Source organism: Lytechinus pictus, chromosome 10, assembly GCF_037042905.1.
Source record: "Lytechinus pictus isolate F3 Inbred chromosome 10, Lp3.0, whole genome shotgun sequence".
In the NCBI taxonomy this organism is placed as follows: domain Eukaryota; kingdom Metazoa; phylum Echinodermata; class Echinoidea; order Temnopleuroida; family Toxopneustidae; genus Lytechinus; species Lytechinus pictus.
This window is the reverse complement of record NC_087254.1, coordinates 7898792-7914867: the sequence shown is the minus strand read 5'-3', so window position 1 is coordinate 7914867 and position 16076 is coordinate 7898792. Positions and strand designations below refer to the sequence as shown.

The 16076-nt window shown below is 37.3% G+C and overlaps 1 protein-coding gene across 2 annotated transcripts in view; it reads right to left on the bottom strand.

Annotated features, from left to right (window-relative positions):
* Positions 1 to 6599: 6599 nt before the first annotated feature.
* LOC129269050 (uncharacterized) overlaps positions 6600 to 16076 on the bottom strand; it is a 28732-nt gene continuing 19255 nt past the window's right edge. For both annotated transcript variants that reach the window (XM_064105232.1, XM_064105233.1), the window contains 4 exons: positions 13116 to 13182; positions 11703 to 11783; positions 11243 to 11322; positions 6600 to 8460 (listed from right to left, as the gene is read on the bottom strand). In XM_064105232.1, the coding sequence (XP_063961302.1) occupies positions 8343 to 8460; positions 11243 to 11322; positions 11703 to 11783; positions 13116 to 13182 (346 nt within the window). In that variant the 3' untranslated portion in view covers positions 6600 to 8342. The remainder of the gene's footprint in view (positions 8461 to 11242; positions 11323 to 11702; positions 11784 to 13115; positions 13183 to 16076) is intronic.

The window sequence follows — 16076 nt, the reverse complement described above, 5'->3', positions numbered from 1 at the left end:
CTCCTTCACTCTTGCTCTAAATTTATATATATGAATTATGCTTCCGCGCTGCGCGCGGATAAATGACAATATTGCAGTTCACCTCTGTTTCCCCCACCCTTTCTCTAACCCTGTTTTCCACCTCAGCTATACGTGTTTCTTGCCAGTTCAAGTTCAAATGTATACATGAGGGCATGGAATTAGAGTAAGGTTAGGCCGAAGTGTATGAAGTCTTTTTTTTTTCAAATTGATCGCGAAACTTCTGGTCGGGTCGACTCCAGGCGGGTCAAATCTTTATATCAATTTCTGCCGTCACCTCCACTAGGGCAACTTCTCCCGCTTTTCAGCTCATTATTTAACAACCATAATTTTGGGGCAAACGGGTTTCTAATTAAAAAAAAAAGAAGGTATAAAATTCGTGTCGTATCAAATAAAAAAGTACAATATTTTTTTAATCAAATTCTAGTAAATTTCATGTCATTTCCCTGCCCTGTCCTATTTTGCGCCCTCAGTTTGAAATTTTGAATGACACTTAAGTTTCTTTATCGTAAAAAATGAAGCGCTTCAAGATTAGTCAAAGACATTATACATCATCCTTTTTATATAATTTTAATAAATCACAGAAGTTTCAACTTTTTGAGCGGTATTTTCCTTGTAATGAAGTTAAATAATCTTAGAAAATCAATTGAATTAGAACCGCTGGGTATAGAGATATCTGCATGTAATGAAACGTCCGACCTTTAAGATTTCAGAGTTTCATTGCTCTGCGCGGGCGCGGAGAAGAATATCTTCCTCCCGGCATATCTTCTCCTCTGTTTTGCGAGTTAAAGATATGCACTGTGGCTAAATTGTAATCAAATCTGATCTTTCCGAGGGAAGCATTCAATATGACTTAGAGAATACCATTATTTCGGGACCCTTTTCTTTGCCAAAATATAAAATGCATGAGCTTCCGCGCTTCGCGCGGGGTAATTATTATTATAATTTCCTTTATTTTATCCCTTTTGTGCGTTCACAATCACTTTTGAAAACAAGATTCAAAATCACAATAGAGTCAACTGAATTGGAGCTGATACAGGTACTAGAGACAAGATAGACGGCTCCTTTTCATTTTAATTTATGAAACACCGAAAGGGGGAAACTCCCCCTCCCTGCACCCACCCCCTAGGGAGCGCGCTTCGCGCGCTCTGTAAGTGTTGGCACGCTTTGCGTGCACTTACCGCCCCCTCCAAAATGAAATCCTGGCTACGCGGTTGGTTCCTATCCTGTTCATATTATTTTTAAGATGCTACGAATGTCCAGTTTTTAGGTTGGAAGATAAAAAAACTTTCAGCTCGCGCTTCCCGCTCGCATTCATTATTTAGATTCATATTCCGTTCATTATTAAATGCTAAGAATGTCCAGTTTTTAGGTTGAAAAATCAAAAACTTTCAGCTCGCGCTTCCCGTTCGCATTAATTGTTTAGATTTATATCCTGTTCATATTCTTTTTAAATTGCTATGAATGTCCTGTATTTAGGTTGGAAAATTAAAAATTTCAGCTCGCGCTCGCATCTATCGTTTAGTTAAATTCCTATCCTGTTCATGATTTGAAAAAGTGTTACGAATGTCTAGTTTTTAGGTTGGAAATCAAAAACTTTCAGCTCGCTTGCATTAATGGTTTAGGTAGGTTCGAATCTAGTTCATGATCACAAAAAATGTTCAGAATGTTCAATTTCTAGGTCACAATTTATGAAATATCAACATATTAGGGCTCATGCTTCGCGCTCGCATTATTTATTGAGGCCTTTCATCTTTAGTTAGGAATACCTCCCCTCTTCGAAATATATATGTATGTGTGTGTGTGTGTGTTTGAGTTAGTAATTCTGTAGAACAAAAAACGGAAAACTCAATTGTGTCCCCCCTACCTTTAAGGAGAGATTTCCGCCCATGCACACAACAATACTCAACAATTGAATAATTCAAAAATAAAATATGAATGTGGTGAATTCTATATCTTTGTGCAAGTGGCGCTAGAGTAGTTTGACAGGGGGCATGGGCGTCAAAGCAGAGGATTATCTTTCAATGTGTGTGTGTTTGGGGGGGGGGGCAACAATAGATGCCCCCAATGAACAAAGGATAATCCTCTGCGCCGACGCCCATGAGTGCATGGGGGGGGGGGCGAAACGACCGAAAGTTAAAATCACTTTTTTTTTCTTAATTTAACATAGGTATTATCGAGACGAACGACCCAGGTCTTTTCATTTTCATCTTTTATCTTTTTTTGTTCTTCCCTTCCATGCTATTTCTCCATCACTTTTTAAACACAACAAGATGCTCGCCCCAGCCCCCCCCCCCCCCTCCTCCTGTGGCGCCGTTCACATCTCTGTAGGACTGGTCTACAGCTCACATAGTGTTGGACCAGATATATCGTATCTTTGGGATGTAGAGGAGGGAAATGGGGTCCAGAAGCAAAGCCCCCCCCCCAAAAAAAAAGGGACGCCATACACTGGCCTGGCTAATTTAGCCTTTATACAAAATGTGGTATATTGACAAAACGTACGTATTTCAGTTTATATTACATTATTTACAATTGTTATGAAGAAAAAAAAAATGAAATATTGGAGACACCCTGGACTCGAACCAGGATCCTCTCGGCAACAAAAAAGGATTGGGTCTCGCTGTGTTGAACGGGCTGCAAGCCGCCGCCTATTCACAGGCGCTATCCCACTACTGCTCCACACGGGGACTTTTGCCTGCTGCGTTTCCGCCCTGGGCCAGTACGTCCCTCCTTAGACGACCTGGTTGTCCGATCCTCCGACCAAGTAACCATATCGATGCCGAGCTTAGCGCGGACGCCCGATCGCCATAGAACGACGACGTACAGGACTCCCCGCTCTCAAGCGATCCACCAACCCCGACCTCCAAATAGCTGGATTACAGGCGCACGCCACAACGCCCGGTCGAAAAGTCGGTGCGAAATTAAGGAAATGTCTTTGTGTGTGTGTATTTGAGTTTTGTCAGACGTGTATCAATTTACGTCTGGACCGACCTTTATAACGTCACCATCCGAAAGACGTGACCAGCGAACCTCGAACTTCTGCATAACTCCCATAGTTTGGATTACAGGCGCACGCCACAACGCCCAGTTTTATCACTTATCTATATTGTTGTATTGAGGGCCGATGTATTTATCCCTGTAAATCAATTTCACATGACATAATGAATGATATTATTCACAATTGTGTTTCTTTATATACTCTTACTCCTGTTTCCCCAATTCAATTGTTGTAACCATCTACCGAATTCTTGCTTCATCGATTCGCGTTTGCCCATGTTTACGTGAAAACCATAGAGATGTAAAGAAACCCTTTAGAGTGTCTTTTTAGAGTGTCTCTTCCTCTTCTTTTTTGTACTGCTGCGCGCTTCGCGTTTTTCCCTTTAGCGTGATGCCTTTTGCGCTGTGCGTTTTGCGCCCTGCGTTAATTTTTTGTATGCTGCTTGTTGACTTCCCGTGTTCGCTCAAGCATGAACAAATTTTTTTAATGGCATATGAAAGATAAGACTTCAGAGCACCGATTAACACCAAAATATAAATATCATAATTTGAAATAAAAATTTCATTGACTTTTCAAATCTGTCTCGTTTTTTTTTATACGCACTGTATATATATATATATATATATATTTATATATACTTTTTAGAAAATGAATATGAGATCCTCAGATTTTTTTCGTCCGCATTTAATAAAAACAATTATGTCTCAAACCTGACTGTACTTTAGGCCGTCGAATTATAAATATATAATTATTTTACCTTAAGCTTCAATTATTTTGCTGTTTTGTTGTTGTCGTTATTATTCTTTTTGGGGGATGTATATTTTTTGTTATCAAGTGATACACTTAGGGAAGGGCTTTACCGACATGTTGGACACTGCGTGATCATCCAAAGGAATAAATGATGGCTACTTGGTTTATGATAATTTTGCCAAATCTGTCGAATTTTGACTACTATTGCCTTCTTATATGACAATCAGAAATAGTGTTCGTTGTGAGTTTTTTCACCAATATTCGCTACATTGCAAATAATAATAATTCATGTGTGTGGATTTTTTTTAATGAGATAACGGCTAAGATGATTGATTGAACATAACTATTTTGGAAGATAGTACATCCATTCATATAAAATACGAACTCTTAATGCATGGATTCCTTTGCTGATCAGATCAGTGGTAGCACTGGACAGTTGCAACCATTCATCCATGCAATCAACCTCGATTCATACTGGCTCGAAAACTGCATGGATAATACCAAATGGCCTGAGTAGGCCTATAAATAGTTCGAGATACACAAGTAACTCTTTGTTATCTGCTCCTTTCCATTATAAAATGGAGAACAAAAAATAAATCTACGCATTTTGAAAAAAAAGGGGGAAACTTTGAGATTAGGTTCGAAATGCTCGTCTTCAGACATGATTCATCTCGAAGGTTTTTTTTTGTTTTAAACATTTTTAACAAAGGTCGAACGTTTGTCTCACTGTATATTTTACCAATAAGTATGACTTATATGGAGGACCCCCCCCCCCCCTCTCTTATCTGGGCGTTGTGGCGTGCGCCTGTAATCCAAGCTGTGGGGAAGTTACAAATTGATGCAGAGGTTCGAGGTTCGAGCCCTGGTCACATCTTTCAGATGGTGACGTTAAAGGTCGGTCCCAGACGTAAATAATCATATCTGATTGATACACGTCTGACAAAACTCAAATACACACACATCTCTTATCTATTTTGTTGAGCAGTTAATGTAGGCCCGTTCTTTTCCCTTGGGGAAAATCCTGCGTAAGGCCATGGCCTTATATATGCATATAAGTTGTAGCTAAGCCTATAGTTTGACTCATGCACTCCCGCAACCCAACGAAAAATTTGAAAACTTTTACGGGTATATTAGAGGAATGTAGTTTTTTGAAATTTTTCAAATTGTTGTTGACCCTTCCCAAAGAGTATATCGATCTGTGTACGCGCTCTAAAAAATATCACTATTTATGTATTTTATTCTTCTTTTAATTCAAGTAGATTCATGTAGTAGAATGCCTATGATTATTGTGGTCTACTACAGGTATATAGAGAATTGCGTATTACGAAATCAATGATTAGCACCCTGATTTTATAGGCCTATTAATTCTCTTTTTACTTTAAGTAGCTCATTGTGCTACACCACTGATCTGAGTGTGGTAGAGGAAAGATCAGTGGTGCTCCACAAAATAGGTGAACCTCATCATACTGTGGCGTAGATGGCGCTATTAAGCGATAAAGCCGGCAAGAATTTGCTCTGATCATATCTCAAGGATAGCTCCATGGTTTATGTATTAATTTAAATGATAAAGGATTTATATAGAGCACGTATTAACCTTGTTAGGTGCGCAAGGCGCTCCTATATTACCCCGGCTAAGCTAATCTACCTATTCCGGTGCTCACAGCTTTCACAGCTATTTGAGAAATTACTTACTGCCGGTACCCATTTACCTCACCTGGGTTGAGTGCAGCACAATGTGGGTAAATTTCTTGCTGAAGGAAAACACGCCATAGATGGGAATTGAACCCACGTCCCCATGTCAGATTGAAAGACGAGGGTCCTAACCACTAGACCATGACCTTCACGCTGAAATAACATATTTCAAAAGGATTTAATCTTTGGACCCATTACCTCTTATTCGGACTAGTAAAAGTAGCATGTTGGTCGGTCAATATTTATCACATCTCCTCCCATATTGTTACAATTTCATTTTCAACTCGACACTCAATCAATATTATCAGTCAATCATTCACTAAATCGATCGATCAATCAATCCAAGAATCACTCGTTAAAACCAATTAAACATTCATTAACACTCTCGTTCCATCAATCATTCAAACAATCATCCTTTAACCCAATTTAGCACTCACTAAATCAATCAATCAATCAACCAACCAACCAACCAATCAATCAATCAATCAATCAAATCAACCAACCATTCAATCAATCAATCAATCAATCAATCAAATCAACCAACCATTCAATCAATCAATTAATCATTCATTCATTCATTCATTCAATCAATCAATCAACCAACCAACCAAACAACCAACCAACCAACCAATCAATCAATCAATCAATCAATCATTCAATCAATCATTCAATCAATCAATCAATCAATCAATCAATCAGCCAACCAATCACAACCATTTAACCAACCAACCAACTAATCACTCTTAACCTGGCTTACTCCCTCATATCAAATGATCATCTGTCACTCATTTAATCTTCACTTTTCAATGATCAAATCAAATTTGATAAAACCATGTTAAAATAAATGTTAGTTAACCCACGATTCAGGTAATCTTTCAATCACTTCATTGATAATTATGCAAACATCTATTGTAACCAATCTCAGTGAGCCAGCATTTATTGAAGTTGATTCTTTTTTTAAACATTAATCTTTGTCCTTTCCTTTATGTTCTCCCCCCCCCCCTCTCTCTCTCATTCTGTCTCTATCTGTCTGTGTCTCTTTCCTTCAGACACACTCTAAATCTCTATCATTACATTACAAATACCAAACATTAGAAAAAGACAATCTTAACAAGAAAATAAAACAGAGTCAATTGAAATAAATAAAGTGTGTTGTCTTTTATTAGAGGTGCCATAACTCCCTGTAAGAAATGCACGCTGTAATATTGGACAGAATAAAGGCTATTGCTTCTTCAAGATTTAGTTTTTGTACATCTGATATCAATAAACAGGCACACAACCTCTTTTCAATATATCCATACATACAAAATCCCAAGTCTTATGAAGATTAACCCCTGTACATAAATTTAAATGCATCATCAAAATCTTGCTTAATAGAAAAAAAGAAAATATGAATAGCACTATCCAGTCATATACATCTTGACAATATGACTGATTTCAAAAGCATCAGTCAAAAGCATCAATGTTTCTCTGACAAGATGAAAAAGACTTTCAATAATTAATTTTAATAAACTTCAGCTTCTTTCCCCTTACGTTTCATTCACCAATAAAAGAATCCGCAACTGAAAAAAAGGCAATCTCTGTGTAGATAAATAATCGAGGAGGCACGATAGCTCAGTCGGTAGAGCGGGAGTTTTGGAATCCAGTGACCCGGGTTCAATTACCAGTTGGTGCGCTTGTGCCCTTTGGTAAGGCATTAATCCTCATTACCAGGTCCCTTGGAAAGAACCTTAAGCTGTCGGACTTCTGGTTGCTTGCTTACAAGCATTCATGCTTTCCTAGCAATCAGATTTAAAAATCACCACGATTTGCCATTTACCATAATTCCATGCTCTGCCTGCAGAGACTAGAATGATTGTAAATTCCCTGTAGTTCACCACTCTTGTATGAAATCGAGTTACAATCTATTAGCTATCAAGGCATTACGATAAAGTACGTGTCACTTCTTGGCCTCAATTCATATAGGTGGTTTCCAATTTGTGGCTTGAACTTTGAAGCGACGCTTTATGCAGATATGATGCACTGATTACACTAAATTCAGAAAGCGTCCAAAGGAATGTGTGCTTTTAGCACAAAGCAAAGAATTTACACCTGTAACTAACGTTACTGTATCAATGAGCCAACTGTTCATGTAAATCAACTAACAGTGAATTAATTTATTAAAATAAGTGGGCTCAGTCATGTTGTAATCTTTACCAATAATAAGTTTATATTTATAGCATCTTGTGAAGAAAAAAAAAACGCATTTGTTATTTGAGGCTCTGTCAATATTCAGGCTGAATTAAGCATAACCAATGCATGAAGCCATCGATTAAAAAAACATTCATGATTTTGGAACATTCTGTTTGGATTTTATATTATCCATACACATTGCAGTGAATGTGTGTGTACACACTTAATGACTGGTGTTTCCACCCAACATCACATTTCACAGAAATAAGTAAAGCACCTGGACACCTCCCTTTGATTGCAATCTTCTAGATTGATAGTTCATTTTCACATGCTCCTTGAGAGCATTTCATGAAAAATTTGTCAGTGAAGTTCTGACTTTTTGCTCTCAGCAAAATCAGATGCAAGAATTTTTAGTAGCTTATAACATCTGTTGGTGAAAAATCACTGACAAAAAATTCATGAAACACTCTTATCCTCCATCAGTGTACTAATTCCATATGATTTTTCTTCAAAGTTACTTTCAGCCCATCAGATGCAAGGATTCAAAGCAGCCTATGACATCTGTCGGTGAAGATCACTGACAAAACAGTTCTGCGAATGGTCTTGTTCCCAATCAAGTTCACATGATTTGCTCTGACCAATTTCTCTCAGCCAATCACACGCAAGGATTTCCAGTAGCTTATAACATCTGTCGAATACAATGTTCCTAAGCTCAATCCAGTCCATATGATTTTAGGAGTGGTTTGACCTCTGCATCACGACCTCTGAACTCCCTGAAGACATCGCTAGGATGAGCGCCACCTCCCATTCCAAGAACAGTATTCCGGAATCTGTGTGCAAAATTATTTTTAAAATTCAAATTTGGATAAGAACCATATTCAGGACTAATCCACATATCACTCTATTGATTAATATCTGAAATATTAATTACTTTGAAGTGTTACCACTAGTAATGGCCTGGTAGCTGCGATTTTAACCCGCCATCTGCTGCTTGACAGGGAGCAGCTCTACCACTCGGCCATTACGAGTGACCCATGCCACATCCAAAATGAAATAAATACAATTATCATCCATATAGAGCGTTTTAGCGATGCATTAAAAACGAATATTTTGGTCTGCATCAAGTGCCTATGCAGTATCAGAGCGTATCCCTAAAAAGGACTGAAATCCCACGAATATCCCATAGGCTCCTGTACAAAATTTGCTATTGAATATGAGACCGTATTCAATAGTCTAGTGCACATGCGCAAAATATACAATGCGTACAACAATGAAAGCAATGCGATGCGCAGTTATATCATAATGAACTACACGCAAGTGGCATGTCAACGACAAAATTGATCCTAACAAAGTGATGATGCCATAATGTGATAAGTGATATGACTTGTTCAACCAAATTTCTCCCTTTTGGGGGGGGGGGTGGGATAGATAATTATTATATTTGATGGCTTATTTCATGGAATACCAGAAATATTCCACTCGTTAGGGCCTATATTCCTCTTATCTGCGATTCGTGGAATATTTGCCCAACTTCTTGGAATATTTCTAGTATTCCATTCTGAGCCATCCAATACAATATAAATACCTCACTACATCTGGGGCCCGTTTCATAAAGAGTTACAACTGTTGTAACTTTGCCATTATGGCAACTACCTTGGTAACCTTGATTGTGATTGGCTGCTGAGCCCTGTTGCCACGGTAGTTTCCACAATGGCAAAGTTACCATAGTTATAACTCTTTATGAAACGGGCCCCTTATTTCAATCTGACTTGCATTTATGGTCCGTCATGGATAACAGATGGAATGTCAGATTTAAATCCTGCAGGTTCAAGAATTTTTCGAGACTTATTTAAGAAAAATGCACATGCGATCTAAGGCACTGGGTGTAATCCCTACAGATTGGTTTGCATTGGGTACATGAATTATATGAAAGATGGCATATTTATTTGACATATGGCAAAAAGAAGCTGCTGAAAACTGCTTATTTAATAAAAGAGAGCCAATGGAGTAAATTAGAAAGTAAACAAGTGGAACGCCTCTGGCAGTCTCGCCTGCATTACGCGATTTAATATAGCAGCAGTGCTAACTTTGAAAACTACTATAAAATAATCATTTACAAAAACTCCATTCATATAATGACATAATACCACGTTCATTGACCATAAATGACATTTGAACGGTGACTTAAGACTTGTCAACTACATCCATGTCCACATTTCATTCACTCTATCTATAAACTTTCAAAGTTATGATGGCAATTCAACAATTACCCCAACATGGCCTAAGTTGATTGACCTTAACTGACCTTTGACCTTGGTTTTGTGACCTGAAACTCACAGGGATGTTCAGTGATACTTGATTACTCTTATATCCCAAGTTTTATGAACTAGATCCATAAACTTTCAGAGTTAGGATGGTAATTTAACAAATACCCCCAACACGGCCAAAGTTCATTGACCTTTAATGACCTTTGACCATGGTCATGTGACCTGAAACTCGTCCAGGATGTTCAGTGATACTTGATTACTCTTATGTCCAAGTTTTATGAACTAAATCCGTAAACTTTCAGAGTTAGGATGGTAATTTAACAAATACCCCTAACACGGCCAAAGTTCATTGACCTTAAATGACCATTGACCATGGTCATGTGACCTGAAACTCGCACATGATGTTTGCTAATACTTGATTAACCTTATGTTTAAGTTTCATGAACTAGATCCATAAATTTTCAAAGTTATGATAGTAATTCAACAAATACCCCCAACTTGACCAAAGTTCATTGACCCTAAATGACCTTTGACCTTGGTCACGTGACCTGAAACTCGAGCAGGATGTTCACTAATACTTGATTAACCTTATGCCCAAGTTACATGAACTAGGTCCATATACTTTCTAAGTTATGATGTCATTTCAAAAACTTAACCTTCGGTTAAGATTTTGAAAATAATTCTCCCAACATGGTCAAAGTTCATTGACCCTAAATGACCTTTGACCTTGGTCATGTGACCTGAAACTCAGGCAGGATGTTCAGTAATACTTGATTAACCTTATGTCCAAGTTTCATGAACTAGGTCCATATACTTTCTAAGTTATGATGTCATTTCAAAAACTTAACCTTAGGTTAAGATTTGATGTTGACGCCGCCGCCGTCGGAAAAGCGGCGCCTATAGTCTCGCTCTGCTATGCAGGCGAGACAAAAAGGGGCCTAAGCTTTCGATCCTAGCAGAATCTTCGTCGGAGGCAAAGATTCTGCTAGGATCGAAAGCTTAGGCCCCTTTTTTACTTTCTTATTTGACATATACATCCTAAAGCAACCGTTTTGAATTATATTATAAAATATTCATTAGTAAATTCATTTGTTAAATCCTATTACCAATATTCATTGAATCTAGATCAGAGTTTAGTTATTTATGTCTTATTTCAATATCTTATATTTTTATCAACTATTGTATGTGTATTGTATGTATCAATCTATTTTGTAAATTGCACGCAATTCAGCCGTAAGGCTGCTATGTGCAATATTTTTATACCGAAATAAATAAATAAATAAATTATTCAACTTCCCCAGAGAGCCTTTAATAAATTAAGGAGGAAGAGAGGAAAGAAACTCACCTTGTTCCTACTTTCGCTAGCTCTTCTCTGTTACTCAGGCCAACATCTTCAAAGGCACTAAATGCATCAGCTGCCATGACCTAAAACAAGAGAGTTTGAACACTACAATATCACACCTTTACATGAATTCAATGGCAAGTGTTATGAATGATATTAAATGATAGTAAAGTCAGTAGTTCAAATTTTAAAATAAGGTGTTCAATGGGGTGTTGCCAGATTCACAAAACGTACCATTCTTCAATTTATACACCAACTCCACTTCACTGTCTTTTGTGAAAGTTAATTTCACAAAAGATGACAAGAAACAGCTAGATGAACAATCGGATCAAAAATGACAATGCAGCATTTGACTACAAGAAATTTTGGGAAAATACTGATGATAATTCATATAGCAGGTAGCCAAAAATTACATGTTTTGATGATTACTTCTAAAGACATAATAGGAGTCATATCTGTTTACCTCAGCCCATTTATAAGAGTAGTACCCCGCTGCATATCCAGATGAGAATATATGCTGGAAGGAACATGGAAAACGATCCTCCTGGATGAAAATAGAAATCATTTAATCTATGTATGACATTTTAAGACTCTCTCTTTATGTTTCTCATACTACCTAAGAGCTAAGCGCTACTAAGCGCTAAGAGACTTAACTGTAATTAACGCGAAATTGCAAAAAATTGAGTATTATTATTATCATTATTAAAAACCACATAAAATACTCATCATCTTAAAATGGAGACGCAGACCCACATGAGCTATCCTGGAGTAGGGTCTCTTTTGTCCAATCATGGATGTACAATAGGTCGGCATTTGCCACGTTGAAAGTTTGACACCCCAACCCCAAAAGGTTTATCAGCTACCCAAATAGTTATAATTTTCCTAATTTGGGGTATTCACTTCACCTAGGGGAGACAATGGTTTAAATGGGCTTGGCTAAAGTAGGTAAATACCTGTATAGCTACTGTGTCATTAAAATTATCACTGCAAAACTCGTTTTGTGACCTAAAGACACTGCAAAACTTGTATTAAATTTCAACCATCTCATAATCTTTCATAACCACCATTTGAATTCAATGCACTTCATGCAATGAATTAATCTACAAGTAATTAACTCAAAAAATGTAATGCCCCCCCCCCCCTGTACATGCAAATTATCAATCTCTGCTTTTATTGAGGATTGCAAAATGAAGAAATAAATTGAAATTCTTGTGACAGAATCAATGTCAGTTGCATGGAGCATTGTGGCCCAGTGGATTAGTCTCCTGACTTTGAAACAGAGGGTCATGGGTTCAAATCCCAGCCATGGTCAGGGTTCCCACAGAAATTTGAAAACAGAATTCCATGACTTTTTCATGACTAAATTGCTGCTTTCCATGACTTCCCGTGACGTTCCAAGAGTTATGTAGAATTTGGGATGTCACAAAACTGGGAAAAATGGAAATCATGAACACCAATTATAATAGCAGAGTATGATCACAGAGTAAAAGAGTTGCGAGACACGACAAACTGGAAAGCCGCCATAGCCGAGAGGTAAATGTAATTCTATGACTTTCCATGACCACAAATTTTTCCAGAATTTCCAATAACTGTGGAAACTTTGCATGGTGTAATTTCCTTTGGCATGAAATTGATTCTCATTGTGCTGCACTCAACCCAGGTGAGGCAGATGGGTACCTGGCAGAAATTACTTCCTTCAATTGCTTTTGCACTGTACAAGCACACTTTGCTAAAGCCGGGTAATGATATCCAAGTCCTTTGGAAATGCAAAGAGACGTTATATCATAAAGTGATTTGCACTAGCCTATACCGCAAAGATGTTTTTCATTGTTCATTTATTTTTCTGAAACATTTCTAGATCCCTAACAGACATTACCTGTAGAGGTTTGATGATGGTGTATTCATCAGCTATTCTAGACATCACATCAAGCCAAGGATTGTCACTGTATATAAATCAAACAGTAAATACAAAAGATTACATAGAAAACAGCAAGACCATTAAATATTGAATAACAATCTATAGCCCCACGATCCAAAAAATTTTAAGTATTCGAATCACCCTGCTTTCAAATTTGACATAACACATTTTGATAAGTGGCGCCTATGGTCTCGCTCTGGTATGCAGGCAAGACAAAATGGTTTAGGATTGAGTGATTAAAGATCAATGATTCAAGAAAATTTAATGCAAAGATCAGTCAGGGTCCCCTTCTTATATTAAAAATAGATGCAACAGATTAAAATTCAATGAGGTTGTGATTGATCCATACTTATATAGTAATGATAATAATAATAATGGTGTTGTTTTAAAGAGTGCATGTATGTCTAAAGACGCTCTTGGCACTAGCTCAGCAAAGTCTTCTTGCGCCAATGTGTTATGTTGTTTAGTAATCATGTTGTAAATCATGTGATATCGATACTTAAATGTGATCGGCCTCTTAGCCGCGACTATCTCAATAAACCACACATAACCTTGTACTCTGCTTGATTGTTGCCTTTAATTCATTATTATTGTCTTGGCATGGTGGCAGCTTTGGAAACGGATCCTAGCCTTTTCACTGCCCAAACGGTCTTCTTGCTTTCCTTGCAGTCAGGCATCCAACTCTAGCTTGTTGGGGTAAGTGTACTAACTTTCACTCAGAAATACGACTCGGCATAAGCACCCAATCAATGGTGTCTCACCAAAAACGAATCCGTCACGTCTTTCGAGAATTGGAAGCAGAATTTGATTTACATCCTCACTCTCGATTCCAACTTTTCCATGTTCTTAGGTGCCGATTTAATGTGGCATAAGAAAACCAAAAGTGATCCACTACGTGGTATGACTAGTGACCCCATTTCTGAGCCGTCAGAGACTAGGACTCTTAGGAGGTCCGCCCAACAGAAAGCGAGCATGTTGGAGCTAATGCTTGGGCAAATTGCCAATAATTGCCCAATAATATCGCGCAATTCAATCATTTGTGATTCTACTTCACTAGGTGACATTTGGTGCAAAATCAGGCTACATTATGGCTGTCAAAGTAGTGGAGCTACATTTGTAGTTGATGTTAGTTTACATTACTCAGTTTACCCTGTTTTGTTGAAGGGCTAGGAGTTTTTGTTGTGAGAGAGAATATTTGCTTTTTAGCGTTTGTTGTTGTTGTAGTTTTAAAGGAAAAGAGAGGTGAATGAGCATAGGAACGTACAATTCACTGATGATTGATTTTACACCATGTAGTCACGGACTTGAGACACTTGAATGCAGGGAGGTTAAATGTGGTTGTTAAAGGAGAATTGAAACCCTTGAAACCAGCTGAATCCATATCAAAGAGAAAAATCAAAGAAACATGTTGTTGAAAGTTTGAGGAAGATTGAATGAATAATAAGAAAGTTATGAGCATTTGAATGTCGAGATCACTAATGCTATGGAAATCCTCCCATTAGCAATGCGACCAAGATCTACGATGTCACAGATGAACAACTCTCCCCTTTTGGACACTGAAAATATACCCCAAAACATCTCTTTTTGCTCATTCTAATCATATGACAAACGACTCATCAATGATATAATGTTGTGAAACCTCTGTACTTGTCCTCTCATAAAGAGAACACCTCACCTTGTGATAGACTCTATCAAAGTGAGAATATAAGTGAAATAAGTACTAAAGTAATGAGAGTCCCCTTTTGGACACTGAAAATATACCCCAAAACATCTCTTTTTGCTCATTCTAATCATATGACAAACGATTCATCAATGATATAATGTTGTGAAACCTCTGTACTTGTCCTCTCATAAAGAGAACACCTCACCTTGTGATAGACTCTATCAAAGTGAGAATATAAGTGAAATAAGTACTAAAGTAATGAGAGAGTTGTACGTGTGTGACATCACAGATCTTGGTCCCATTGCCAATGGGAGGATCTACATGGCATTAGTGACCTCGACATTCAAATGCTCATAACTTTCTTATTATTCATTCAATCTTCCTCAAACTTTCAACAATATGTTTCTTTGATTTTTCTCTTTGATATGGATTCAGCTGGTTTCAAGGGTTTCATTCTCCTTTAAGTAGTGGTACTGGAAGACTTTGTTAGTGATCTATGTTTTTTTTTAGCAAGTTTATATGATTGATAATAGTGATGGTATAATCAATGTACTTTTAAAGTAATGTGTATTTGATATTGTGATGTTACTCCCAATTGCTGATGAGAGTGATAGAAGTGATGATAATAATCTATGTAGGTTCAAAGTATTTGATGTGTTTGACATTTTGATAGTTCTTACCAGTTGATGATAAGACTGATACAAATGATGAGGTAATCAATGAATACTAATATAATGGATGTACCTAACTGCTTGAAATATTATACGATGTGTTCGGTCATTAAGTTTTTTTTGGAATGCTTTGTATAATTAGTGATAAGATTGTGTTGAATGAGGCCTACATGTAAGTGATGCCACTTGAATATTTCCCGAGGTTCGAAGATGTTAATAAGCATTCTTTCATTTTTGTTTACTTTACACATCATTTTTGATATGCTATTGTTACAATGCTTTTGATTCTAGGAAGGAAAGAAGAAAATGGGTCACGCCAATGTGTTATGTTGTTTAGTAATCGTGTTGTAAATTATGTGTTATCGATACTTACATGTGATCGGCCTCTTGGCCGCGAATATCTCAATAAACCACACATAACCTTGTACTCTGCTTGATTGTTGCCTTTAATTCATTGTTATTGTCTTGGCGTTGTATATAAAGTTACAAATATTAACTTATTTGACAAATAAACATTTAATAACACAATGCAAAAAAGTAGAAATATCAGTATACAATTTTGCATCAACCACTGGGATTCCTAGC